At 44.7% G+C, this 27,237-nt stretch overlaps 1 protein-coding gene across 4 annotated transcripts in view; it reads right to left on the reverse strand.

Moving 5' to 3' along the window:
* CNBD2 (cyclic nucleotide binding domain containing 2) overlaps positions 1-27,237 on the reverse strand; it is a 76,311-nt gene that overhangs the window by 23,758 nt on the left and 25,316 nt on the right. For all 4 annotated transcript variants that reach the window (XM_050807109.1, XM_050807108.1, XM_050807107.1 and 1 more), the window contains 5 exons: positions 25,791-25,954; positions 19,431-19,587; positions 18,784-18,935; positions 16,050-16,188; positions 7,486-7,600 (listed from right to left, as the gene is read on the reverse strand). In XM_050807109.1, the coding sequence (XP_050663066.1) occupies positions 7,486-7,600; positions 16,050-16,188; positions 18,784-18,935; positions 19,431-19,587; positions 25,791-25,954 (727 nt within the window). The remainder of the gene's footprint in view (positions 1-7,485; positions 7,601-16,049; positions 16,189-18,783; positions 18,936-19,430; positions 19,588-25,790; positions 25,955-27,237) is intronic.

The raw sequence follows: 27,237 nt of genomic DNA on the forward strand, positions 1-27,237 counted from the left end.
GATCTCCTAACCTTGTGATCCACCCACCTCGGCCTCCCAAAGTGCTGGGATTACAGGTGTGAGCCACCACACCTGGCTTTTTTTTTTTTTTTTTTTTTTTTTTTTTTTTTTTTTTTTAGATGGAGTCCTGCTATGTTTTCCAAGCTGGTCTTGAATTCCTGGACTCAAATGATCCTCCTGCCTCAGCCTCCCAAGTAGCTGGGTCATAAGAGATCTTGAGTCAGAAGCACCAAACTAAGCTATGCCCAAATTTCTGACTCACAGAAATTGGGAGAAGTAAATGTCTGTTATTTTAAGTTGCTAAGTTTTGGGGCAATTTATTACATAGTATACTACTCGAGGCTGGGGAAAGAATCACCCCAAATGGGCCGGGCGCGGTGGTTCAAGCCTGTAATCCCAGCACTTTGGGAGGCCGAGACGGGCGGATCATGAGGTCAGGAGATCGAGACCATCCTGGCTAACACGGTGAAACCCCGTCTCTACTAAAAAATACAAAAAACTAGCTGGGCGTGGTGGCGGGCGCCTGTAGTCCCAGCTACTCGGAGGCTGAGGCGGGAGAATGGCGTAAACCCGGGAGGCGGAGCTTGCAGTGAGCTGAGATCCGGCCACTGCACTCCAGCCTGCGCGAAAGAGCAAGACTCCGTCTCAAAAAAAAAAAAAAAAAAAAAAAAAAAAGAATCACCCCAAATGATTAGAGGGATAAATCATCAGAGCTCAAACAGGACCAGAAATAGTCCTGTTCCCAATAACTAGAATAGAAAACCTCTCAAGTCATGGGGTATTCTGAAATACACAAAATGGTTTTACTTCATGAATGGGAGAAAATTAGCTCTAGATTAAACACTGTTCTGACCCCGCATAACAAATTTAAAAGCTAGTCTTGAAAAGATCAAAATACTTCCAAGTGACTACATCTCAAAGTTCAGAAATATTTACAGGAATAACAAATATGCAGTACCCAAAATTCACATTTTCTAGCATCTTATTAAAAAATCATGAAGGCTACAAAGAAATAGGAAAATATAAACCATATGAAGAGGAAAAAAATGAATTGAAACTGACTCAGAAGTGACACATATGATAGAATTAGTACATAAGGGCATTGGAACAGCTATTATAATTATATTCCAAGGAAAAAATATTGTGTATATTAAGTAGAGTTGTGGAAATTATAAAAAGACCCAAATCAAACTTTGAGATATAAAAACTAAAATGTCTAAAATGAAAAGTACACTAGGTGGGATTAACAGCAGATTAGACAATGCAGAAGGAGGATTAGAAAACTTGAAGACATAGCAATAGAAACTATCCAAAATGCCACAAAGAAAAAAAAAGAATTAAAAAAAAATGAACAGAACATCAGTGAGCTGTGAAACACAGCAATCCAATACACACGTAGCAATGCAATATACATGTAATTGGAGTTCTCAAAGTGGAGGAGAGGGAAAGACAAATAACTTTTTTGAAAAAATAATGGTCATAATATTCCAAATCTGATTTAAAAAATACAAACCCAGGAATCCAAGAAACTAAATGAACCTCAAGCACAGAAACATGACAAAAATTATACCAAGGCACAACATAATCAAATTGCTTAAAACTATTGATAAAAAAAAATTCAAAATCAGCCAAAGCAAAAAGGTACCCTGTGTACAGAAAATATACAAGGTTATACAAAGAGGTCATACAAAAATAAAAATGTTGGCCAGGTGCGGTGGCTCATGCCTGTAATCCCAGCACTTTGGGAAGCCAAGACAGGTGGATCAACTTGAGGTCAGGAGTTTGAGACCAGCCTGGCCAACATGGTGAAACCCCATCTCTACTAAAAATACAAAAATTAGCTAGGTGTGGTGGCGGGCACCTATAATCCCAGCTACTCGTGAGGCCGAGGCACAAGAATTACTTGAACCTGGGAGGCGGAGGTTGCAGCTAGCCGAGGTCGTGCCATTGCACTCCAGCCTGGGCGACAAGAGCAAGACCCCATCTCAGAAACAAACAACAACAAATACAAAAATTAGCCAAGTATGGTGGCGCATGCCTCTAGTCCAGCTATTCAGGAGGCTGAGGCAGGATAATTGCTTGAACCGGGGAGGTAGAGGTTGCAGTGAGCCAGGATCACACTATTGCACTCCAGCCTGTGTAACAGAGTGAGATTCTGTCTCAGTAAATAAATAAATAAATAAATAAAAATGTTAACAGACTTCTTGTTGAAAACAATGCAAGCCAGAAAATGTCTCAAATAAATAAAAATGTGAACGGACTTGTTGACAACAATGTAAGCCAAAAAACAGGCTTTAATGCAACATCTTTAAACTAGTGAAAGAAAAAAACCTGTCAACCTAGAATTTTATATCCAGCAAAAATTTCTTTCAAAAATGAAGATAAAATAGTTTTCAGACATAGAAAAGCTGAAATAATTCATCACTAACAGACGTGAAATACAAGAAATGTTAAAGGAAGTACTTCAGGCAGAAGGAAATGGTATGAGGTAGAAATCTGGATCTATACAAAGGAACAAAGAACATCAGAAATAGTAACTATGTAGGTTAATATAAGAGTCTTTTCTTATTATTTTTAAAATATACTTAAAAGATACTTGTTTAAGCTGGGTGCAGTGGCTGACGCCTGTAATCCCAGCACTTAGGGAGGCTGAGGTGGGTGGATCGCCTGAGGTCAGGAGTTCAAGACCAGCCTGGCCAACGTACATAGTGAAACCCTGTCTCTACTAAAAATACAAAAAATTAGCTGGGCATGGTGGCGGGCACCTGTAATCCCAGCTACTAGGGAGGCTGAGGCAGGAGAATCACTTGAACCCAGGAGGTGGAGGTTGCAGTGAGCCGAGATCGTGCCATTACACTCCAGCCTGGGCAACAGGAGCAAAACTCCGTCTCAAAAAAAAAAAGATACTTGTTTAAAGCAAAAGTAATAACCAAGGTTTTTAATATACAAGAAAGTAGAATATATCACAATAGCATAATATCTAGGAGGAGAAAATGGAAATATATTGTTGTAAGGTTCTGATTCTATACATGAAGTAGTATAATATCACTTAAAGGTAGACTGTGATAAGTTAAAAGTATATACAATGATCATAAAGCAACCATGAAAATAATACCACAAACAGCTAATAAGCCAACAAAGAAAATAAGATTGAATTATACAAAATACATAATCCAAAAGGCAAGGAAAAACAGAATAAAAAGGGAATAGGTGTGACAAATAGAAAAAAAAATAGCAAGATGGTAGAGTTAAATCCAAACATAATCAATATTAACATTAAATGTCAATGATTTAGACATCTCAATGAAAAGGCAGATTGTCAGATAGGATTTTTTTAAGCAAGACCCAACTATATGCTGCCTTTAAGAAATTCACTTTTATATATAAAGACAAAAATAGGTTAAACACAAAAGGATGGAAAAAGATATACCAAACTAATACTAACCAAAAGGAAGCTACATTAAATCAAAAGAAGTGGCTGAATTTATATCAGAAAAAGTAGGTTTTAGAGCAAAGAATATTACCAGGGACAAATAAATTCATTTCATAATGATTAAGAGTTCAATCCCAAACATCTATGCATATAATAAAAGAGCTTCAAAATATATGAGGCAAAACAGACAGAAATACAAGGAGAAAAATGTATCTATAATTATGGCTGGAGATTTTAACAACTCTGTTAAGAATTTTGTGTGTGTGTGTGTGTGAGACCGAGTCTTGCTCTGTCACTCAGACTGGAGTGCAGTGGCATGATCTTGACTTACTGCAACTTCTGCCTCCCGGGTTCAAGCAATTCTCCTGCCTCAGCTTCCCAAGTAGCTGGGACTACAGGCATGCGCCACCATGCCCAGCTAATTTTTGTATTATTTTAGTAGAGACGGGCTTTCACTATATGTTGGCCAGGCTGGTCTTGAACTCCTGACCTCAGGTGATCTGCCCGCCTCAGCCTCCCAAAGTGCTGGGATTATAGGCGTGAGCCACCATGCCGGCCTCTATTAACAATTAATAGAGCAAGTAGACAGAAAGTTATAAGCATACAGATGACTTGACCAATACTATCAACCAACTTCACCTACTTAACATTCATAGAACACTGCACCCAGAAACAGCAAGTTTTTTTCAAATGCAAATGAAACATTTACCAAGACAGACTATATTCTGAACCATAAAACAAGTTTTAACACATTTCGGAGGATTCAAATCATATAAAGTATGTTATCTTAGAATTCAATAACAGAGGCCAGGCACGGTGGCTCTTGCCTATAATCCCAGCACTTTGGGAGGCCGAGGCAGGCAGATCACCAGAGGTCAGGAGTTCAAGCCCAGCCTGGCCAACATGCTGAAACCCTGTCTCTACTAAAAATACAAAAATTAGCCGGGTTTGGTGGCACGTGCCTGTAATCCCAGGTACTCGGGAGGCTGAGACAGGAGAACTGCTTGAACCCGGGGGGTGGAGCATGAAGTGAGCCAAGATTGCACCACCCCACTCCAGCCTGGGTGACAGAGCAAGACTCCCTCTCAAAAAAAAAGAAAAGAAAAAGAAAAAAGAAATCAATAACAGAAAGATAGCTGGATAATCCCCCAAATGTTTGGAAACTAAACACTCTTCTAAATAGTCCATGGGTCAAAGAAGAAATCAAAAGAGAAATTTAAAGGTATTTTGAACTGAATAACATTGAAAATACAACATATCAAAATTTGTGGGATGCAGCTTTTTCTCTGATGGATTGACAGTGGAAAAGTGACAAGAATTGACGTGAGAAGAAACATTTACTGAGTACTTACAAGGCCTCATGCATACATCATCTCACTCGGCCTTCCCAGTAGCCTGTGTGGTAATGATAACAAACATCTGCCATCTGCCTATGCAGCCAGGTAGTGTTCTAAGAGTTTTTATATATTAATTTGCTCAATGTCATTACAATCCTATGAGGTAGGGACCATTATTTACATTTTACAGACTCTGAGGGCACTGATGCACGTGGACATAGAGTCACTTGCCCAGTATCACATCACTAATAAGAGAAGGACCCTGTATTCAAGCACAAGCAGTGGACTCTGAGCCTATGCTCCCAACCATGACACTACCCAAGGTTGATATGAAGAAACCACGCCCAGAGACTTTGAGTACTCACCAAAGTTACCCAGCTAATAAGTGGGACTCAAACTGAGCTCTGTTCAGCTCCAACCTCTCCTTTTTCCACCCTTCTCCTCTGCCTCCCTGTGTTGGCCTCAGTTCTAATCTCAGGAGGACTGGCTGTATCTATAAGGCAGACCTTGGGGAGGAGGGCCCAGGATACATAGATTACAATCTCAAGGGATGTGGGGAGAAGCATGCGAGTACTGAGCATGAGGTAAGAGATAAGACACCTGAGCCACTGCAAATATCTGTTGAGGGCTGGGGTTCTTGACCCAAGTGGGTGACACAAAAAGATCTGCAGAGGATGGAAGGGGAAAAAAATAAAAATGCCATCACAGAGCTGTGAATGGAAACAATACTACCCTAGAATCAGGAACCCTCGTTATCACCCTGGCCAGTTCTAGAGGCTGCTACTTGACAATGTCTATGTCCAACAACAGGAAATGGAGAATGAAGAAGGCTGGAGATGTTCATCAGGGCAAGAAAGTCTGGGCTCTGGAAACACTTGTGCCTGGGTTAGAATCCCAACTCTAGAGTCCTACATTGCTACTTATTTGCCCTATGAGCCAGTTTCCTCATGTGTCAAATGGTACAATCATACCTTCTTAAAGAGTTATTAGGCCAGGTGTGGTGGCTCATGCCTGTAATCCCAACACTTTGGGAGGCCGAGGCAGTCAGATCACTTAAGGTCAGGAGTTCGAGACCAGCCTGGCCAACATAGTGAAACTCCATCTGTACTAAAAATACAAAAATTGGCTGGGCATGGTGGTGTGTGCCTGTAATCCCAGCTGCTCAGGAAGCTGAGGCAGGAGAATTGCCTGAACCTGGGAGGAGAGGTTGCAGTGAGCTGAGACTGCACCACTGCACTCTAGCCTGGGCAACAGAGTGAGACTCTGTTTCCAAAAAAAAAAAACAAAAACAAAAACAAAAAAAAACAGAAAGAGAGCTATTATGAGAGTTATGCAATATGTATAAACAGTCAAGCCCAATACAATATACATACAATTATAATTCAATAAATGATCACTGTTATTCATACTAGTTACTAGATACATGAATTTGGATAAGGCTGTGGAGAGTGCACACACATTCACAGCCTGGGATGTATCCACACCACACACAGCAGCCGAAATATGTTCATCCATTCACCCTATAATTTGCTTCTGAGCACCTACTAGATGCCAGGAATGATACGAGGTCCTGGGAACACAAAGCCCTCATAGACCTTATATTCTAGCAAGGGAAACATGTTTAATAAGCATTTCGGACTCAGTTGTACGATTTCAGTGGGGTTATATAACATGGAAGAGTACTTGAATGGTACTTGAAGGGTACTTGAATGGTATTTGAAGGTTACTTGAATGGGATATAGCAGAGGATGGAAGATCTGGTCCAGCATGAGAAATCAGGAAGACTTCTTCAAGGAAGGATGTGTAGTCTGAGATCTCAAAGACAGAAGCGCTCCCTCTCCATGTGATGCCCTTTGCTGCCCCGGGTCTCTGAAGAGTCCCCACCAGCAAGAAGTCCTTCACCAGATGCAGCCCCTCGACCTCAGACTCCCTAGCCTCCAGCACTATAAGAAATCCATTTCTTTTCTTTATAATAGTTACCCAGACTCAGATATTCAGCTATAGAAATAGAAAATTGACTAAGATACCATATGACCCAGAAATTCCACTGCTAGGCATATAGGTAATACCCAAGAGAACTGAAAAACATGTTCACACAAAAACTTGTATACAAATGTTCATAGCAACATTATTCAAAACAGCCAAAAAGTGAAAACAATCCAAATGTTCACCAACTGATAAGTGGACCAAAAACAAATGTGGTATATGCATACATTAGAATATTATTCAGCCATAAAACAGAATGAAGAAATGATATCTGCTACGACATAAATGGACCTTGAAAACACGGTGCTCAGTGAAGGAAGTCAGACACAAAAAGCCACATAATGTATGATGCTATTTATATGAAAAGTCCATCATAGGCAAATCCAGAGACAGAATAAGTAAATTTTAAAAAGCAGAAGAGAGCTGGGTAAAAAAATAGGTGGCGGATATGTGAGGCAAGGAGTTGATGGTCACGTGGGAAAACCTGAAAAGCAAAAGGGAAAAGGCTCAAAAAAAAAAAAAAAAAAAAAAAAAAAAAAAAAAAAAAAAAAGGGCTGGAAAGGAGGGCAGGGCCTTGCAGACCAGGTTTCCACCACTGGTAGAAGAAGGGTGCAGATGAGATACGCTATCAGGCCGGCTGGCTCTAGATTTCTAAGGCTCTACGGGCTGGGAACTGGAAACAGGACGGGCCCAGGCGCCCCCTGCTGTAAGGCGGGCCAGGCAGCTTACCCCTCAGGTGGGTCTTCAGAGGCCTGTCATCTATCAGCTCCAGGTGCTGCCAGACCCATCTGTGGTAGGAAGGGGAGGCACCAAGGTCCAACAGCCGCAGGACTTCACAGCTGCCCTGAATACAGCAAGAGATACAGCAAAAGGGTTAACCCCTAAGGCTCCAGGCAGGCCAGGCTTTGAAGAAAATCTCTCTGAATTGCATCTTATCCCATTTTATTTGCTTAATGCAAGTGGTTTCAGGATTTTTGTTTGTTTGTTTTTGTTTTTGTTTTAAGATGGAGTCTTACTTTGTTACCCAAGCTGGAATACAATGGAGCAATCTCGGCCCATTGCAACCTCTGCCTCCTGAGTTCAAGTGATTCTCCTGCCTCAGCCTCCTGAGTAACTGGGATTATAGACATGTGCCACCACGCCTGGCTAATTTTTGTATTTTTAGTAGATATGGGGTTTCACTATGTTGGCCAGGCTGGTCTCGAACTCCTGACCTCAAGGATCCACCTGCCTCGACCTCGCAAAGTGCTGGGATTACAGGTGTGAGCCACCACGCCCAGCCTAGTTCGTTCGTTCGTTCCTTCCTTCCTTCCTTCCTTCCTTCCTTCCTTTTTTCTTTCTTTCTTTTTAATGAAAATATTATTTACTTCCCATAAGAAGTTCAAGTAACTGAAGAAGCATAAGAATTAAATAAAAGCCAGGCACAGTGGCTCACGGCCTGTAATCCCAGCACTTTGGGAGGCTGAAGTGGGAATATCACTTGAGCCCAGGAGTCCAAGACCAGCCTGGCCAACATGGCAAAAACACAAAATTATTTTGTCTCTACTAAAAATACAAAAATTAATCTGGCGCGGTGGCTCACGCCTGTAATCCTAGCACTTTGGGAGGCTAAGGCAGGCGGATCACCTGAGGTCAGGAGGTCAAGACCAGCCTGACTAACACGGAGAAACCCTGTCTCTATTAAAACTACAAAATTGCTGGGCATGGTGGATCACGCCTGTAATCCCAGCACTTTGGGAGGCCGAGGCGGGCGGATCACCTGAGGTAGGGAGTTCGAGACCAGCCTGACCAACATGGAGAAAACCCCTCTCTACTAAAAATACAAAATTAGCTGGGTGCGGTGGCGCATGCCTGTAATCCCAGCTACGCGGGAGGCTGAGGCAGGAGAATCACTTGAACCCAGGAGGCGGAGGTTGCAGTGAGCCAAGATCGCGTCATTGCACTGCAGCCTGGGCAACAAGAGTGAAACTCCGTCTCAAAAAAAAAAAAAAAAAAAAAAAAAAGCAAAATACAAAATTAGCCAAGCATGGTGGCGCATGCCTGTAATCCCAGCTACTCAGGAGGCTGAGGCAGGAGAATCGAATCGCTTGAACCCAGGAGGCGGAGGTTGCTGTGAGCCAAGATCACGCCATTGCACTCCAGCCTGGGCAATAAGAGCGAAACTCTGTCTCAAAAAAAAAAAAAAAAAAAAAAAAAATTAGCTGAATTAGCTGGGCATGGTGGTGCATGGCTGTAGTCCCAGCTACAGGAGTTCTTTGTACTATTCTTATAATTTTTCTATGCATTTAAAATTATTCCAAAATTAAAAGTTTAAAAATATTCAAACCAGGGCCGGGCGCGGTGGCTCAAGCCTGTAATCCCAGCACTTTGGGAGGCCGAGACGGGCGGATCACGAGGTCAGGAGATTGAGACCATCCTGGCTAACACGGTGAAACCCCGTCTCTACTAAAAAATGCAAAAAAACTAGCGGGGCGAGGTGGCAGGCGCCTGTAGTCCCAGCTACTCGGGAGGCTGAGGCCGGAGAATGGCGTGAACCCGGGAGGCGGAGCTTGCAGTGAGCTGAGATCCGGCCACAGCGCTCCAGCCTGGGCGACAGAGCGAGACTCCGTCTCAAAAAAAAAAAAAAAAAAAAAAATTCAAACCAGACAGAAAAACATAGAGATAAAAACTACATTAATCCTGATACCCAGAAATAACTAGTAGTAACATATTAGTGAATATTATTTCAAACTTTTCTCTATGAACATATAAAATGTATATCTACAATTTTTCATCAATGAATTCATTTATGTAAAACTGACTCTTGTAACTTTTTTAGAAACTCAATAATATATCAAAGACCTCTTTCATGCCAAACAATATGGTTCTATAGTATCACGTTTAATGGTTACATATTATTCTATGCACACCATAATTTATAAAACTAAAAATAACAAATATTCAGTTGAGCAAAAGAAGTCAGACACAAAGAATACACACTGTATGATTCCATTTATATGAAGTTCAAAAACATGCAAAAGTAACCTGTGGTGACATAAGTCGTAACAGTGCTAAGCTTTGTGGGGGGATTTTGTCTAGGAAGGGGCACAAGAGAGCCTTGTGGAGTAGTGGAAATGTTTTTTATCTTGATTTGGGTAATGATCACACATGTGTATACTTACATAAAAATTTATGAAGCTGTAAAGTTTAGATTTGAAATCTTTACTGCATACTTTTTGTTTGTTTTTTAGATACAGGGGAACTGCAGGTGCCAGAGAAACAATATGAACCCGGTTTCCTTAAGTATTTAGTGGGTCTTTAATTGCATCTATGGAGAGAACAGTTTCACTATGTGTCCCCCAATGATAAACTGTTAGAAATGCATTGATAGTGGGCATTAAGTTTTCGATGCCATCAGGAAATCTTCTCTAGCTTTCTGAGGTCCCAAGGGTGTCCAGCCACCCGCAGCTGATTTCGCCCTCTAGTGGCAACATGAGTAAACTACAGGAGTCGGGACAGCTTGGTCTCTCTCCCAGAGATGAACACTCAAAACGCTAGCCAGGCAGGAAAAAAAAGAGAGAGAAAAGAGGAGTCCTTTAGAGAGGGCTGGTGCTTTTCATTTCCAGCCAGGGTTGGGGGGCAGGGGAGGGGGTGCTGTACCAAAATATGGCTTGGTGTTGCCTGATCCTCTGAATTCTCAAAAGCCAGAAATCAGAATTTTTATGTAAAATCTTCACATTGATGATTAAATCAGATTTTAATAAAACACTGTAAGGAACAAACCAGACTCATCTTCTGGCCAAGAGCTCCCTACCTTGCTGTCTTTTAATGACTTTCACATTATTTTTTTCAGAATGAAGTCTCAGCACCTCTGCATTAGAATCCCCTACAGCACTTACTCAAATGCAGATTCCAGAGTTAATGAATCAGTCTCTGGGGTGAGAGAGCAATCTGCTTTTTAAAAAGCACCCTATGTGTTTGTATGCTTACAAAAATTTGAGAATTCCTCCCTTAGGAACACCCTACATGTTCGTATGCTTACCAAAATTTAAAAATTCCTCCCTTAGGTCAGGGCTTCTCCTACATCAGTGTGCCTTGGAATCATCTCAAAGCCCTGTTAAAACACAGATCACTGAGCCCTTCCTCCTAAAGTTTTGGATTGAGTAGCTCTTGGGTGGGCCTGAGAATTTGCATTTTGAAATGAGTTCCCCGCCAGGTGCAGTGGCTCACGCCTGTAATCCCAGCACTTTGGGAGGCCGAGGCAGGCAGAATACCTGAGGTCAGGAGTTTGAGACCAGCCTGGCCAACATAGTGAAACCCCGTCTCTACTAAAAATGCAAAAAGTAGCCAGGCGTGGTGGCAGGCACCTGTAATCCCAGCTACTCAGGAGGCTGACACAGGAGAATCACTTGAACCCAGGAGGTGGAGGCTGCAGTGAGGCGGGATCGTGCCATTACACTCCAGCCTGGATCACAAGAGTGAAACCCTGTCTCAGGAAAAAAAAAAAAAAGAAGAAGAAGAAGAAGAAAGAAGAAGAAAGAATAAGGAGAAGGAGAAGGAGAGGGAGGAAGAGGAGGAAGAGGAGGAAGAAAGAAGAGGAAGAAAGAAGAGGAAGGAAGAAGGAGGAGGAGGAGAAGGAGGAGGAAGAGGAGAAGGAGGAGGAGGAGGAGAAGGAGGAGGAGGAGCAGAAGGAGGAGGAGGAGCAGAAGGAGGAGGAGGAGCAGAAGGAGGAGGAGGAGAAAGAAGAAGAGAAGAAGAAAGAAGAAGAAGAGAAGAAGGGGAAGGAGGAGGAGGAGAAGGAGGAGAAGGAGGAGGAGGAGGAGGAGGAGGAGGAGGAGGAGGAAGAAGAAGAAGAAGAAGAAGAAGAAGAAGAAGAAGAAGAAGAAGAAGAAGAAGAAGAAGAAGAAGAAGAAGAAGAAGAAGAAAGAAAAAGGAAGAAGAAGGAAGAAGAAGGAAGAAGAAGGAAGAAGAAGAAGGAGAAAGAGAAGGAGAAGGAGAAGAAGAAGAAATTAGTTCCCAAGTGCTGCTAGATTTCGGGAGGAATGCTCACTGAGTAAGCATGTGCTAAACTGAATCTCATCCTTACCAGACTTTACAGGGTGAGTGGTTCCATTTAACAGATGAAGCAATGGAGGCAAAACAGATGAAGAACCACCCCCCGCTTTCTGCCAGTCAGAATGTAATCATTATGCTGATTAAAGAAAATATTGTAAAGGATTTCTATCCCTCACCACACATCCCCTCATCTTTCCTGGCTATATAGTATCAAAGAGCTTAGAGCTAAATTTGGAGAGAGATGGCAGAGGTGATCACCTCAAAATTTTAGCACAGAGGAAGCAAATATTAAGGAGAAGGAACTGCCAATTGACATCTGGCAATAAATCTTTTGCTACTTATATTAACTAGACTTGATTCTGTTCTCTGGGACTGAGCCAAGAATAACAACACACACACCACTCCCCTAGTGGTGCTGGTAAGTTTAACAACCAGCTTTCCTGAAAAACATATGCACGTATATAAACCTTACTGTTATAAAGAATGTGTTATACACAATTTATAAACAATAAAATATACCATACAAGAAAATAATAAAATATACCACACAGGAAATTCCATACAGCCAATCAGCTCTCACAGAATTCTTTTGTGGGTTTTGGCTGAACTCTTGTATCCATGGCCAGTTTATAGTTGCAACTCAACCATGACTGGACAAATGAAGTTGCATCCCAATCCATTTTCTTCCTAATAAATTCAATGTTATTAAATCTGACTTGTGATATACTGTTCTATTTCTCACCCTCACATAAATTATATTTATTAAACTGAAAATTTTTTTTAGCTTTAGCACTATGTATGTCAGAATTTCACTTGTTCAATGGTATAACTTCTATGATGAATGAGATAATAGCTTTTTAAAAATTAATTAATTTTTTTTTTTTGAGACACAGTTTCACTCTGTCACCCAGGCTGGAGTGCAGTGGTGTGATCTCAGCTCACTGCAACCTCCACCTCCCAGGTTCAAGCGATTCTCCTGCCTCAGCCTCCCGAGTAGCTGGGACTACAGGTGCACACCACCACGCCTGGCTAATTTTTGTATTTTTAGTAGAAACAAGGTTTTACCATGTTGGCCAGGCTGGTCTCAAACCCCCAGCCTCAAGTGATCCACCCGCCTTGGCCTCCCAAAGTGCTGAGATTACAGGCGTGAGCCACCGCACCCAGCCAGATAATAGCTTTTATTTGTTTTTATTTATTTTATGTTTTTGAGATGGAGTCTCACTCTGTTGCCCAGGCTGGAGTGCAATGGTGAGATCTCAGCTCACTACAACCTCAGCCTCCTAGGTTCAACCAATTCTCCTGCCTCAGCCTCCTAAGTAGCTGGGATTAGGCATACGCCCCCACGTCCAGCTAATTTTTATATTTTTAGTAGACATAAGGTTTCACCATGTTGGCCAGGCTAGACTCGAACTCCTGACCTCAAGTGATCCACCCTCCTCAGCCTCCCAAAGTGCTAGGATTACAGATGTGAGCCACCGCACCTGGAGAGATGATAGCTTTTAAATATTGTTAGGCGACTTCATTCTCTTCGTAGTGTAGCAGCTATAGACCCAGGCCACTTTTAAATTTAATCTGCATTATAAGCATTTTCTTTTATCACTTTCCTAAGACAATCAGCAAAGCCCTAAACCAAGATCTGACTTAGGGTGTTTGCTGATTCCATTATATAAATTATCCAACCATGGCTGATTGTAAGCTACCAACATGAGGGCACTGAATGTGGAGTTGGGAAGAGATGCTCACAACTGCATAGTATTTCTACCATAGAGACACAATAGACGTAACCTGAAGAGAAAAACTAGTAAAAATGCAGTAACATCAGTAGGAAATGATGAGTTTTCAGTATGTATTACTCTTGTTTTCCTTCTTTCCTTCTCTCTCTTGCTTGCTCGAGCCTTCTTTCCATCCCCCTCCCCTCTCCTCCCCTTCTCTCTTCTCTCTCGTCTGTCTTTTTCTTAGAGATAGGGTCTTGCTATGTTGCCCAGGCTGGATTCAAACTCCTGGGCTCAAATGATCTTCCTGCATGAGTCTCCTGAGTTGTTGAGACTATGGGCATCAGCCACCATGCCCAGCTCCTAATTTTCCATATAACTTATTTAATTGTAGGTTTATAGCATCTAATTTTTAATAATTATTAGGTTTAGCAAAATTCCTGAAAATTTAACAATGAGCTCTCACAGGCAGGTACAAGCCAGTGCCAGCACACAGCCAATCTTGCTTCCTCCTTTTGTCTAATGGTTAAATATGTCAGGGCTCATCTCCCACCTCACCTCCTCCAGGAAGCCCTTCTTAAAGCCTCCAGCCTTTAGAGAGTTCCTTCTCCTGAATTCTTGTAACTTGCAGAGTTTGCACCAATCACTTGGTACTCAGCAATGACACTTTTCTTTGTCTATGTGTGGAATCTGGTGGAGGAGATCTATAGAGAAAACCAGTTTTTTTCATCTTTGTATCCCTCCAGAGCCTGGACCAATGTGTCATGACCTTGGCAAAAACTCAACAAATACCTGTGGTGTCAACCTGTAAGAAACAGACAGAAAGGTCAGCCCAAATTCTAAATCCAAGTTCTTGAAAAGAGCTTTGGAGTCAGAGAGACTTGGGTTGAACCCTGCCTGTGCACCTCATCAGCTGTGTGACCTTGGATAACCACTTCACCGTACTGTGCCTCAGTTTCCTCCTCTGTAAAATGGGAATAATAACAATACCAACCTCCTTCGGGCTATAGAGACTAAAATGAGATGAAGCATGTGAAACACAGAACCTAGCATACAGTAAGCACTTGAGAAATGGGAGATTTTCTTTTCATTATCAACCAGCAGAGAAGGTGGCAAAGGACATAAGGCAGTTTGCAAAAGATAAAATGTAGATCATAAACAAATATGATAAATCTCACTAGTAGTCAGAAAAAATATCAAATCCTCAGTATGGCAGCAATTGCAACCTAATAAACCAGAAAACTTCTGAAAAAATGACATGCAAGGCTGGCAGAGCTGTGGTAGTACCAACAAAAATGTACATCCTGGACACTAGATAAGGTGGGTCTCTCCTTTTGGAATGCAATTCGTTGCAGGAGCCATAAAAATTATGATGCTGAGAGTTGAGTCCAATCTCTCTCTCTGGCTGCAAGACTCCACTGCAGTGGTCCCTATACCTATGGCTACGGCCCCTTTGAATAAAGTCTGCCTTGTAAAACAAAATTATGATACCAAGAAATTCCACTTTTGAAACTCTACTCTGAGATGATGGGCTTATGGATGATTTCTTCCCTTTTTCCAGAAAGTTTTCTAATGTGATCATATCACTTTTACAATTTAAAGATAATTTAAGGTGGGGTTTGGTGGCTAACGTCTGCAATCCCAGCACTTTGGGAGGCTGAGGCAGGTGGATCACTTGAGGCCATGAGCTTGAAACCAGCCTGGCCAGTGTGACGAAATCCCATCTCTACTAAAAATACAAAAAAAATTAGCCAGGCATGGTGGCACATACCTGTAGTCCCAGCTAATCACGAGGTTGAGGCAGAAGAATCACTTGAACCCGGGAGGCAGAGGTTGCAGTGAGTCAAGATTGCGTCACTGCACTCCAGTTTGGGCCACAGAGTGAGCAAGACTCTGTCTCAAAAATAAATAAATAGGCTGGGCCTGGTGGCTCACGCCTGTAATCCCAACACTTTGGGAGGCCGAGGTGGACAGATCACCTGAGGTCAGGAGTTCAAGACCAACCTGGCCAACATAGTGAAACCCCATCTCTACTAAAAATACAAAAATTAGCTGGGCATGGTGGTGGACACCTGTAATCTCAGCTACTTGGGAGGGTGAGGCAGAAGAATTGGTAAAACCCAGGAGGCAGAGGTTTCAGTGAGCCAAGATTGCGCCATTGCACTCCAGCCCAGGCTGACAACAGCAAGACTGTCTCTAAATAAACAAACAAACAAACAAACAATTTTAAAAGTGATCTGGCACCACTAAGATTCAACAGCCAAATGCATGATTTAAATATGCATCTATATGTAAATAAGCATGCTTAGGCGCTCAAGGCCGGAGAATCCCTGGGTCCTCTTTCTAACACAATAGCCATATATCTTAATGTCTCCAGCCACTCTCCGAGAGAGGCAGGCCTCTTACAGCTGGGACATGGAAACTCTGAAAAGGAAGTAAATGGCACAGGTTTCTGAAAGGGGCTCAAACTGACCATCAGGCCACAGGACATGATCTTAGGCATGCTCCTCAGAGGTTCACCCTCATCCCAACCCCCAGACTTTTCACCTTGCTGATAAACATGATGAAGGATGACTCTCCAAAGTCTTTTGAGATCAGCTGCCCATACGAGAACCTCTCTATCTTCGACATGTTTACAAGCTGCCAGAGCTTCTCATCAGACCATGATGCAAACAGATCCATCTTCCTGTGGGAAGAACCTGTTAGAATTCATCACCCCCATCACACAAGGTGCCCAGACATTAGCAATCTGCAGAGGGCACATGCTCTTCTCCTGTGGAAGATGCCTGGGTGGAAGATTTCACTGGTACCTGCCCAATCACCTGGCCTTGCCTATAGTTACTCTCCTACCTGCTATCACCTTGGCTCCCTCCACCTTTTCCCAAGGTCCTCCCCTCCAGTCAAGCTCCCCTCTTTGCTGCTGCTCAGATGCCCCTGGGTGATCCAGCCTCTGTGCTTTTCTCACTTCTGCTCCTCCTTCCAAGAACGTTCTCCTCCTCCAGCCCTGCCATCCCTCCCCACCGTGGCTCATGAAGCTAGTCCCTACTCCAGCTCACAGCTGTTCTGTCCCCCAGCTCAGCGGTTCTGGCCCTACCTTTGCTTTGGGCAGCTCATCCAACCCCCATGTCCCCCTGGCCTGTTGGCTTCAAATACTCAGCTCTGGGCCTGGGGAGTGGGACAAGTCTGGACTCCCCTCTTTCTGCCTGTTGCTCCCTGTGGGTGAACCCACCCTGCAGTGACTGCCCCTTCCCCTGACCTTGAACACTACCTTCACAGGCTTGCCCGCCTTCATATGCGGCTCCAAGGGCTGCCAACAATCATCTCAGAGTTTCTCGCCTCCAACAAGTTAAGGGCTCGGAACTTAACTGACTCAGGTGGACTGAGTTCGTTGAATCAGGTTAACTCAAGGTGACTCAGGCCTCAACGTGTGCACTGAGTTAAGGTCAGGGCACCAGAGGTGAACATGCTCAGTGCCATGTCAGGGGTGAAGGTCTGGAGACACCAGCAGAAAAGTAGGGCCACCATAGAAGAAGTACCGACCATGCGCCAAGCCCTGGGCCATACACTTCCCACGACCATCCCATTCCATCCTCACCATGACCTTGGGAGAAACGTATCCTTATCCCCATTTTACAGAGCAGGAGGACCTACCCAGGGTCACATCACTGACAACCTAAGAGCTGAGATTGGAGTCAGACCTATTTTTCCACAGTATGAAAAAAAAGAAAAGGAAAAAAAAGAACAGCTCCTCCCTTTAGGACTAAATCCCCCATTTTCCAATGGAAGAAGCTACCTCTCTCAGCCCCAGCCACAGGAACCAGACCACTCAGCCATCACACTTCTCTGTAGCTGTGCAGCCCTACAACCTGAATTTTCAGGGCCAGTGCAGATACTTCATTGGATTTTTACTCCTTTTACATAAAGGCAAATAACTGAAGAGCAATTAAATGAGATTTCACTTGTATATCCTTATGTGGCCTTTCATGTACATAAGTATTAAAAAACCAAAAATCTTTTGCCATGTGTGAGTTCTGCTTTTACGTTAAATATGATACCCAGTTACGGTGCTTACTTTCTGACTCACATGTGGTTGTAATTATTTCTATCCTGTTATTCACCTTACTCAATATTTATTTGTTGAGCACCTGCATGTGTCTGGCAGTGTGACAACATAAGGATTATAGTAGTGACAAAGACATATCTGGTCCCCGTCACCATATTGCTTACTGTCTGAGGGGGCATATAAACTGTAAAGAAATTACTACGCAATCAAGAATTATAGCTTGGGCCAGGTGCGGTGGCTTACGCCTGTAATCCCAGCACTTTGGGAAGCCAAGGCAGGCAGATCACTTGAGGCCAGGAGTTCAACACCACCCTGGCCAACATAGTGAAACCCCATCTCTACTAAAAATACAAAAAAATTAGCTGGGAGTGATGGCGCATGCCTATAATTCCAGCTACGTGGGAGGCTGAGGCAGGAGAATTGCTTGAACCCAGGAGGCGGAGGTTGCAGTGAGATAAGATCATGCCACTGCACTCCAGCCTGGGCAACAGAGCAAGACCCTGTCTCAAAAAACAAAAAAAGAATTACAGTTTGGGCTGAGCACGGGGGCTCATGTCTGTAATTCCAGCACTTTAGGAGGCCAAAGTGGCAGGATCACGAGACCAGGAGTTCAAGACCAGCCTGGGCAACATAACAAGACTCCATCTCTACAAATAATAGAACAATTAGCTGGATGTGGCAGCACACCTATAGTCCTAGCTACTAGGACTGAGCTCTGTTATCCAGGCTGTAGTGCAGTGGTATGTGATCACAACTCACCACAGCCTCAAACTCCTGGGCAAGTGATCTTCCCACCTCAGCCTCCTAAGTAGCTGAAACTATAGGCATGTGCTACCACACCCAGCTAATTTTTTAAATTTTTTATTTTGTAGGGACAGGGTTTCACTATGTTGCCCAGGCTGGTCTTGAACTCCTGGGCTCAACGATCCTCCCACCTTGGCCTCCCAAAGTGCTTGGATTACAGGAGTGAGCCACTGTGTCCAGTCCCATGTTAGCTATTCTTACTATTACTATCAATAGGGAAGGGATATTTGAGCTAAGACCTGAAGGTATAGTAGGAGTTTGCAGAGAGAGAAGGTGGGTAGGAGGTGAGACTTCAGAGCATCCCAGATAGAGAGAACAGCAAACAGTATGTTTCCCACCAGGCCTAGGACAGACAAAGTCAGGCAGCTAATAAACACACAAGGGGAAAAAAATGTTGAATGAAGGCAGAGTCACCTAAAAAATTCAAACCGATATTGAGCATCCTTCTGAACTTCCTGGTCCAGTTTATTAGCAAAGAAGTCCTCCCTGTCAACAACCAGGAACTCTGTTTCTTCCATACAGACGATGGTGGACCTCCTCAATGAAGCATGCAGAATGTCCGTTTCCTGTTGGGTGGACAGCGCAAGGGCAAGTGTGAGGCCACCTCCACTTCCTGTCCACAGCCTTACACACATCTTCCCTGCCTCCAGCTTCTCCCTGAATTCTCTCCTCACCAGACTGCATGTTCCCCAGCCCCCTCTATTCTCCTGCACATTCTCCCACTGTGGCCCACTCCTCTTCTTCTTAATCTGCTGCTTATGGAAAAAGAGGCAACAGGCCTGAATAGGCCAGAGGGGAAGAAGCTGGAGAGTCCTCGCTGTGGAGTCACTGCATCTTTAAAGGGCTGAATCAGGAACATACTTCTTAAACAGCACAGATGAAGAGGCTGATCTTGGTCCAACTCAATTAGCATTTGACAGGTAAGGGCACTGGGGCCCACACGGGACAGTGACTTGTACAGAGTACTAGGCAGGACTGGGCCTGGCTGAGAGGTTCTAGCAGAAGTCCTGTCACCTCCACGCACTCCACCCCAGGAAACTGGGTCCTTCCCCTAGGCTTACCCCAAAACAGCTACCCTTCTGCAGCAATTTCGGGTGGGGATCTAGGAAGGCACTGCTGCCATCCTCGTCGTTGGTTATTGCAACTGTGCCCAGGTAGATGAAATAAAAGCTGTTGCCCTTCTGCCCCTTCTTGATGATCACACGCCTGCGACCAAACCTGGGAAAAGACCATTGCTAATTGATTGGGTAGTGACACGGGGGCAGGTCCATGCTGGGAGGAGCTCTGGACTGGTTGTGCTCTTTGCTCTAGGATATAAGAGCACAGACTTGGACCAGAAGGGCCCTCAGGACAGCCCAGCCCTGCCAGTCAAGCTGGAGCCTTTCACTAACACCTATCCCATTGCCTGCCTTGGCTGGACTGAAGCTTCCTGAGAGCAGAGCCTTTGCCAGTCTGGGTCACTGCTGCGTGTGCTTGGGCACAGTGAATGCTTATTGAATGTAGTGGAATAAATGAGTGAACACTTGCTGAAAGCAATGAATGGGTTAGTAGAGTCGCTTAATGATTAGGAGGACTGGCTTTAGCGTTAGCCCAGGATCCAAATCCTGGTTCTGCTCTTAGCTGTGTGACACTGAGCAATGGATATCCCCTCTCTGATCCTTGGTTTCTCTTGTCTGTAAAATACAGATGAGTATGCCCAGAATGAGACACAGATAATGGTCTTATCATAATTACCAGCAGCCCACTACCCAACAGGGCACCCTTAGGGTAGAGGTGACCAGGCCCAGAGCAAACAAGGAGTTCTTAAACTCAGAAGGAACTTTCTGTATTTCGTATGCAAGTCCAAATCTCAATTCTTTCAATATTTATTCATTTCCTTCATTCATTCAATAAGTTAAATATCAGAGGTGTCTATTAGGCACCATGAGGCCAGGTGTGGTGGCACATGCCTGTAATCCCAGCACTTTGGGAGGCCAAGGTGGGAGGATTGTTTGAGCCTAGGAGTTTGAGATAAGGACAGGGTCTCACTATGTTGCCTAGGCTGGTCTTTAACTCCTGGGCTCAAGGATCCTCCCACCTTGGCCTACCAAAGTATTGGGATTACAGGAGTAAGCCACTGTGCCCAGTCCTGTGTTAGCTATTCTTACTATTACTATCAATAAGGAAGGGATATTTGAGCTGAGACCTGAAGTTGCCACATCCAGCTAATTGTTCTATTATTTGTAGAGACAGAGTCTTGTTATGTTGCCCAGGCTGGTCTTGAACTCCTGGCTGGGCAACAAGGTGAAACCCCATCTCTACAAAAAACACAAAGATTAGCCAAGCGTGGGGGTGCACACCTATAGTCCCAGCTGCCTGGAAGGCTGAGGTGGGAAGATCACCTGAGCCTGGGAGTTTAAGGCTATGGTGAGCCATGATCACACCACTGCACTCTGGCCTGGGTGACTCTGTCTCAAAAAAAAAAAAAAAATAGGCACAATGAACAACATAGACTTTGTTTTCAAAATTATGGTCACATACGGGATGTAAACGAGGTTTACAAATGCTTTAAGAGATTTCAGTGCAGGCTAATTGAGGAGCATAGAGAAGGGGCCTTAGGAAGGTCAGACAAGGTTCTAGCATGGTGCTTGAAGTGAGTCATCCAGGTGGACAAAGAGATGGAAGAGGGTCCCAGGCACAGGGACCACCATGACCAAAGGTGCACAGGTGGCTGGAAGCACAGCACATTCAAGGGATAACATGTACTTCATAGATAATGTGCACTTCACAGGAAAGGAAAATGGGAGAAGGCAAGGTCAGGGGAGTGGTGGGAGAGAAATTCAACTGGTCCCACCATAAACGGCCTCCAAAGCTCAGCTAAGTTTGGATTTTACCCAGGAGACAATGGGTAAAAAAAAAAGTCTGCCCTTTAGTCTCTGTCAGGACTGATGAGCAGCCGTTGTGGAAGTGCCCCTGTGGCAGGGCCATTGCCCCCAGCTCTGAGCTCATGGCCCTGCCCTCAGCAGTTCTGCTCTTCCTCCTCCCACTCCACACTGCCACCTTCTGTTCCTTCCTGACTCGCTGGCTTGACCAGCAGCAGGGGAACCAACACCCTGCTCAGGGCAGATGATACCCACTTTGTTCCATCAGTTTGTCCATGTTGCTCCCCTGCCTGCAGTGGCCTTCCCTCTCTTCTACACTATCAGATCCTTTCAGGAACTCAGGTCCTACTTCCTCTAGGAAGCCTTCCCTGACCCAGCCCCCAGCAGCATCTCCTCTTCTGACCTCTCAGAGAGTACTCACTGGCCTCGTGATTCTATGGCAAACTCCTGAGGGCAGGGATCAGAGGACGGACAGAGGACCACACCAGGCTGGAGTCACTACTGCCCAGGCTCCATTGTGGCTGTGGGCTTCATGAGCTACAAACCAGTATCAGCCCGGAATCTTTATCAATGTAGGAAAGAGGCAGGCCAGGCACGGTGGTACACGTCTGTAATCCCAGCATTTTGGGAGGCTGATGTGGAAGAATCACTTGAGCTCAGGAGTTCAAGACCAGCCTGAGCAACATAGTGAGCCTTTGTCTCTACAAAAAAATACAAAGGCCGGGCACGGTGGCTCACGCCTGTAATCCCAGCACTTTGGGAGGCCGAGGCAGGCGGATCATGAGGTCAGGAGATTGAGACCATCCTGACGAACATGGTGAAATCCCGTCTCTACTAAAAAAAAAAAAAAACAAAACAAAAACAAAAAAATTAGCCGGGCATGGTGGCGGGCCCCTGTAGTCCCAGCTTCTCGGGAGGCTGAGGCAGGAGAATGGTGTGAACCCAGGAGGCGACGGAGCTTGCAGTGAGCGGAGATCACGCCACTGCACTCCAGCCTGGGCGACAGAGCGAGAATCCGTCTCAAATAAATAAATAAATAAATAAATAAAATAAAATTAGCCAGGAATGGTGACACCTACCTCTTGTCCCAGCTACAAAGGAGGCCGAGGTGGAAGGCTCACATGAGCCTAGGAGGTAGAGGCTTCAGTGAGCTGTGATCACGCCACTGCACTCCAGCCTGGTTGACAGGACGAGACCCATCTCCAAAAATAATAATAATAAAAAGAAGAAAGAAAGAGGAGATGGCCCAGGTGATAATGACTAGCTAGGAGACAGCAGGAATATTCAGCTAGGAAATGAGATTTTGAAGATGAGGGAGCACAGGCACTGTTCACTGAAGTAAAGATGACTACAACTACAGCCAGAAAGACCCTCAGAGACCATCAAGCTCAACCAACATTTTTGGGAGGGGGAAAGGGGGACCCAAGGAACCTACAGCTTGCTGAAGGTCACAGTAAGCCACAATCAAGTCAGAGTTAGAACCCGAATCTCCAAAAGCAGACATCTGTAGCTTTTGCTGTCAAGCATCTGATCATATTTTTCCACCAATCACACCCTGATTCTCCTTTGGGGAAACTACCCTTTCTCAACACTCAATCAGAGCATCACTGACCTCAGTGGTAATTCAAGCAAAGCCAAGCTGGTTCAGAAAGAATTCATCCCAAGCTCTGATGTGAGTGACTGAGAAGAGCTTTTCTTTCTTTCCATCAGATTGAAACTAAACAGATGAGTTTGGAGCTGAGACTGCAGCAGCCATCTCGCCAGTATGAGGGGAGAGTCTGGCGGAGGATGACGCTTATATGAACAACATCCCTGAATTCCTGCCAGCCTGAAGCTGGAGAACTATCCCAGGACTTACCAGATACATGAGCCATGAACACATTCCCTTGAGCTGGGCTTTCAGATACTGGCAACTAGAAGAATCCTGTCTAAGCTGCTAATTCCCAGTCCCAGAAATAAACCACAACTAGCAGAGGTCTTTCACAGTAACACCTCAATTGATCTTCCCCCAAATCTTATTATTATCCTTATTTCACTGATGAGGATACTGAAGCTCAGAAAGGTTAAGTGGCTTGCCTGAGGTCACATGGGGCACATGAGGCATTAAATTCCAGAGCTTCAGCTGGACACAGTGGCTCACACCTATAATCCCAGCACTTTGGGAGGCTGAGAGAGGAGGATAGCTTGAACTCAAGAGTTCGAGGCCAACCTGAGCAATATAGCAAGAACTCATCTCCACTAAAAACAAATTTAAGGCTGGGCACGGTGGCTCACGCCTGTAATCCCAGCACTTTGGAGGTCAAGGCAGGCGGATCACGAAGTCAGATCGAGGCCATCCTGGCTAACATTGTGAAACCCCATCTGTACTAAAAAATACAAAAATTAGCCAGGTGTGGTGGCGGGCGCCTATAGTCACAGCTACTCAGGAGACTGAGACAGGAGAATGGCGTGAACCCGGGGGGCGGAGCTTGCAGTGAGCCGAGATCGCACCACTGTACTCCAGCCTGGGCGACAGAGCAAGGCTCTGTCTCAAAATCAAACAAACAAACAAACAAAAACACACATTTAAAAGAAATAACTGGGTGTGGTGTGCCTGTAGTCCCAGCTACTCTGGAGGCTAAGGCAGGAGGCTTGAGCCTGGGAGGTCCAGGCTGCAGTGAGCTTTGATCACGCCCCTGCACTCCAGCCTGGGCAACAAAGCGAGACCCTCTGTCAACAACAAAAATTCCAGAGCTTCCAGTGCCACAGTTCTTTTCCTTTCCATGACACCACTCTGCCTGGCATAGAATCTTACTTTATAGACAGTGGTGACACACTCTTCTTGACTGGGTTAGAACAAAGCAAATGGTCCTCTCTGCCTCATCTACACTTCCACCTGTCAAAGCTACCTGTTCAAACACAACTTCTGGGAAACTCTTGACCAAGCCAGCTGAAGGGTAATAATCTCCCCCTGGGAGCATCTGCACTGATCACAAAGGGTCTCAATCTGTAGTTAGTTGTCACAGCAAGCCACAATCAAGTCAGAGCTTACTCCTTAGACTATGACTTCCATGGAGGAAAATATTAGGGTACAAACCTATGGTCAATTTAAATCCTAGATTTCCTTTTTTCTTTTCTTTTTCTTTTTGAGGCAGAGTCTTGCTCTGTTGCCCAGGCTGCAGTGCAGTGGCGCAATCACAGCTCGCTGCAGCCTCAATCTCCCAGGCTCAAGTAATCCAGCCTCAGCTTCCCAAGTAGCTGGGATTACAGATGCATGCCACCACCACCATGCCCACCTATTTTTTTTTTATTTTTTGTGTAGTGATGTGGTCTCACCATGTTGCCAAGGCTGGCCAAATTCCTGGGCTCAAGGGATCCTCCTGCTTCGGCCTCTTTAAGTGCTGGGATTACAGGAATGAGCCACTGTGCCCAGTCATATCTTGTATTTTCAAGACAAGCCTTGCCCAAATATTCTGCTAGGCTGACCCTCTTGAAGCCACTGAGATGGCCTGGAAATGGCAGTATTTCCACATGTACCTCTTAGACTTTTCTAGTACAGGGCACTTCTTGTATTATGGACCCTTAGACAATCTGGTAAAGTATTCACAGAATAATGTTTTCCTTTGTTTTGTTTTGTTTTTTGTTTTTTGGAGATGGGGTCTCACTCTGTCACCCAGGCTGGAGCGCAGTGGCACAATCTCGGCTCACTGCAACCTCTGCTCCTGGGTTCAAGCGATTATCCTGCCTCAGTCTCCTGAGTAGCTGGGACTACAGACGCCCACCACCACACCCAGCTAATCTGAATAATGTTTTAAGTGTATAAAATAAAATCCAACATAATTATAGTTAACAAATTTTTGTAAACCAAATTTTTGGTAAAGCAATATATTTGTATCTTTATTAGGACATTGAATAACAAGATCTAGCAGCAGATCTAATAACTACCATCATTTTGAAGATGTGATGAACATAAATTTTTTGAGAAATCTGCAACAACTCGAATATGATGTGAAAATATCTGTGATTTCTTTTAGTGAAAAGTCACAGGGATGGCTAATATGATAGTGGTTTGTTGCTTATATTCATGATTGAAGGAAATAATAAATTTCATCTAGAGGTTAATGAAAATAGAGACATTTCTCATTCAAGTTCACAGACCCTGTGCTAGTGCCTATCTAGATATGGTACAATCAACTCTGATCCACTCTGATTTTTAGAGCCTAGATTCCAGTTTCAGCGCTGCTTCTTATGGTCTGGGTGACCTAGAAGGAGCCATTTTCCCCCACAGAGCCTCAGTTTCCTTATCTGAAAAATGAGGGAATTGGACCAGATCCTCTCTGAGGTTCCTACTAGATCCTCTCCAGATTTAATGGCCCTTTACTTCTCTAAGAGTCTCAATAAGTGAGTGAGATAAAGGGTGCTGCAACCATAGCAGTGGGTGCTAAAGTGAATGGACAGAAGACTTCATTCATGGCTAACACTATACAGAGGGGTGGGCAGGACCTGCCACACCTTCTCAGCCAGGCTCTTTTGCTCAGTTCAGCCTCAGCTTGGTGGCCAAGGGCTGTGCCCCTCACTGACCGTTCAAAGCGCATGACTTTGGCCAGGAGCAGCTGAAGGGGCTCCGCGTAGTTCCGATAGCTATCCAGAACCTGCAAGATGTTACAGACGGCCTGGATCTCATCCTCTGTTCTCCAGGAAGGCTTCTTCTGCATGATCTGAATGGCCTTTGGAGGAAAGTGACCCTGGGGAGAGAGGACCAGAGTGATACAGGGGACCCAGCAGTTTCGCCCATGGGCCAGCGGGCAACACCCCATAGTACTGCTCGTACTTTCCCATTCCCTGTACCACAGTGGCTGATATGTGATGAGTGCTTACTGTGTGTCAGGCACTGGGATAAACATTTTACATGCCCATCTCACTGCATCCTTGCCAGCCCAATAACTGTTATTCCACTTGACAGATGAAGAAACTCAGGCAGGATTAGGAATAGATCTGACACATATCAATGCTGACATCCCCCGACCTGTACTATTCACTGACCTTCCCAGGCAAAGAGGCTTCCCTGGGCTCCAGTGGTCCTGCAGAGTCTGCTCAGCACACACACAGAGCAGTCAGGGGAGAACTTCGCCTGTGTCTCATCCCAGACCTCAGCGTGCTATAGGAGACTAATGAGCAAAGAGAACCTTCCAGAGACAGACTATTAGCTAAACCTTTTCTTCTCAAGTGAACCAGGCCTCATGGACCAGCACATTCACCTACCACTCCCACCTGCTGAGGAAGTGGCACTGTGAGTTGTGAAAACCCCTCAATGGCTTCTCTCCAACCTCATCTCCTACCTCTTCCCTTTGTTCTCTACTCTGGAATTTTCTACTGGTTCCTGGCACATGCTAAGCTTGGCTCTGTCTTGAGGTATCTGCCCGGGCTGTTTTTCTGCCTGGAATATTTGTTCCCTGGGTTTTCTCGTGGACGTGGCTGACTCATCATTCTGGTCTCAGCTCAGATGATGCCACACCCTCAGTGAGTCCCCACTGGGTCATATTAGCTAAAAGAGTAGCCCCTTCTTCAGTAGGCTCTTGCTATAGAGTGAACGTCCCCTCCAAAACTTGTGTCGAAATATAATTGCCATTCTGACATTATTAAGAAGTGGATGCTGGGCACAGTGGCTCATGCCTATAATCCCAACACTTGGGAGGCCAAGGCAGGGGGATCACTTGAGCCTAGGAGTTCGAAACCAGCCTGGGCAACATGGCAAGACCCTCATCTCTACAAAAAATTTAAAAATTAGCTGGGCATTGGGCCGGGTGCGGTGGCTCACACCTGTAATCCCAGCACTTTGGGAGGCCGAGGCGGGCAGACCACGAGGTCAGGAGATCAAGACCACCCTGGCTAACATGGTGAAGCCCCATCTCTACTAAAAATACAAAACATTAGCCAGTCATGGTGGCGGGCACCTTTAGTCCCACCTACTCGGGAGGCTGAGGCAGGAGAATGGCGTGAACCCAGAAGACGGAGCTTGTAGTGAGCC

The sequence above is a fragment of the Macaca thibetana genome, chromosome 10, assembly GCF_024542745.1.
Source record: "Macaca thibetana thibetana isolate TM-01 chromosome 10, ASM2454274v1, whole genome shotgun sequence".
Classification (NCBI taxonomy): Eukaryota; Metazoa; Chordata; class Mammalia; order Primates; family Cercopithecidae; genus Macaca; species Macaca thibetana.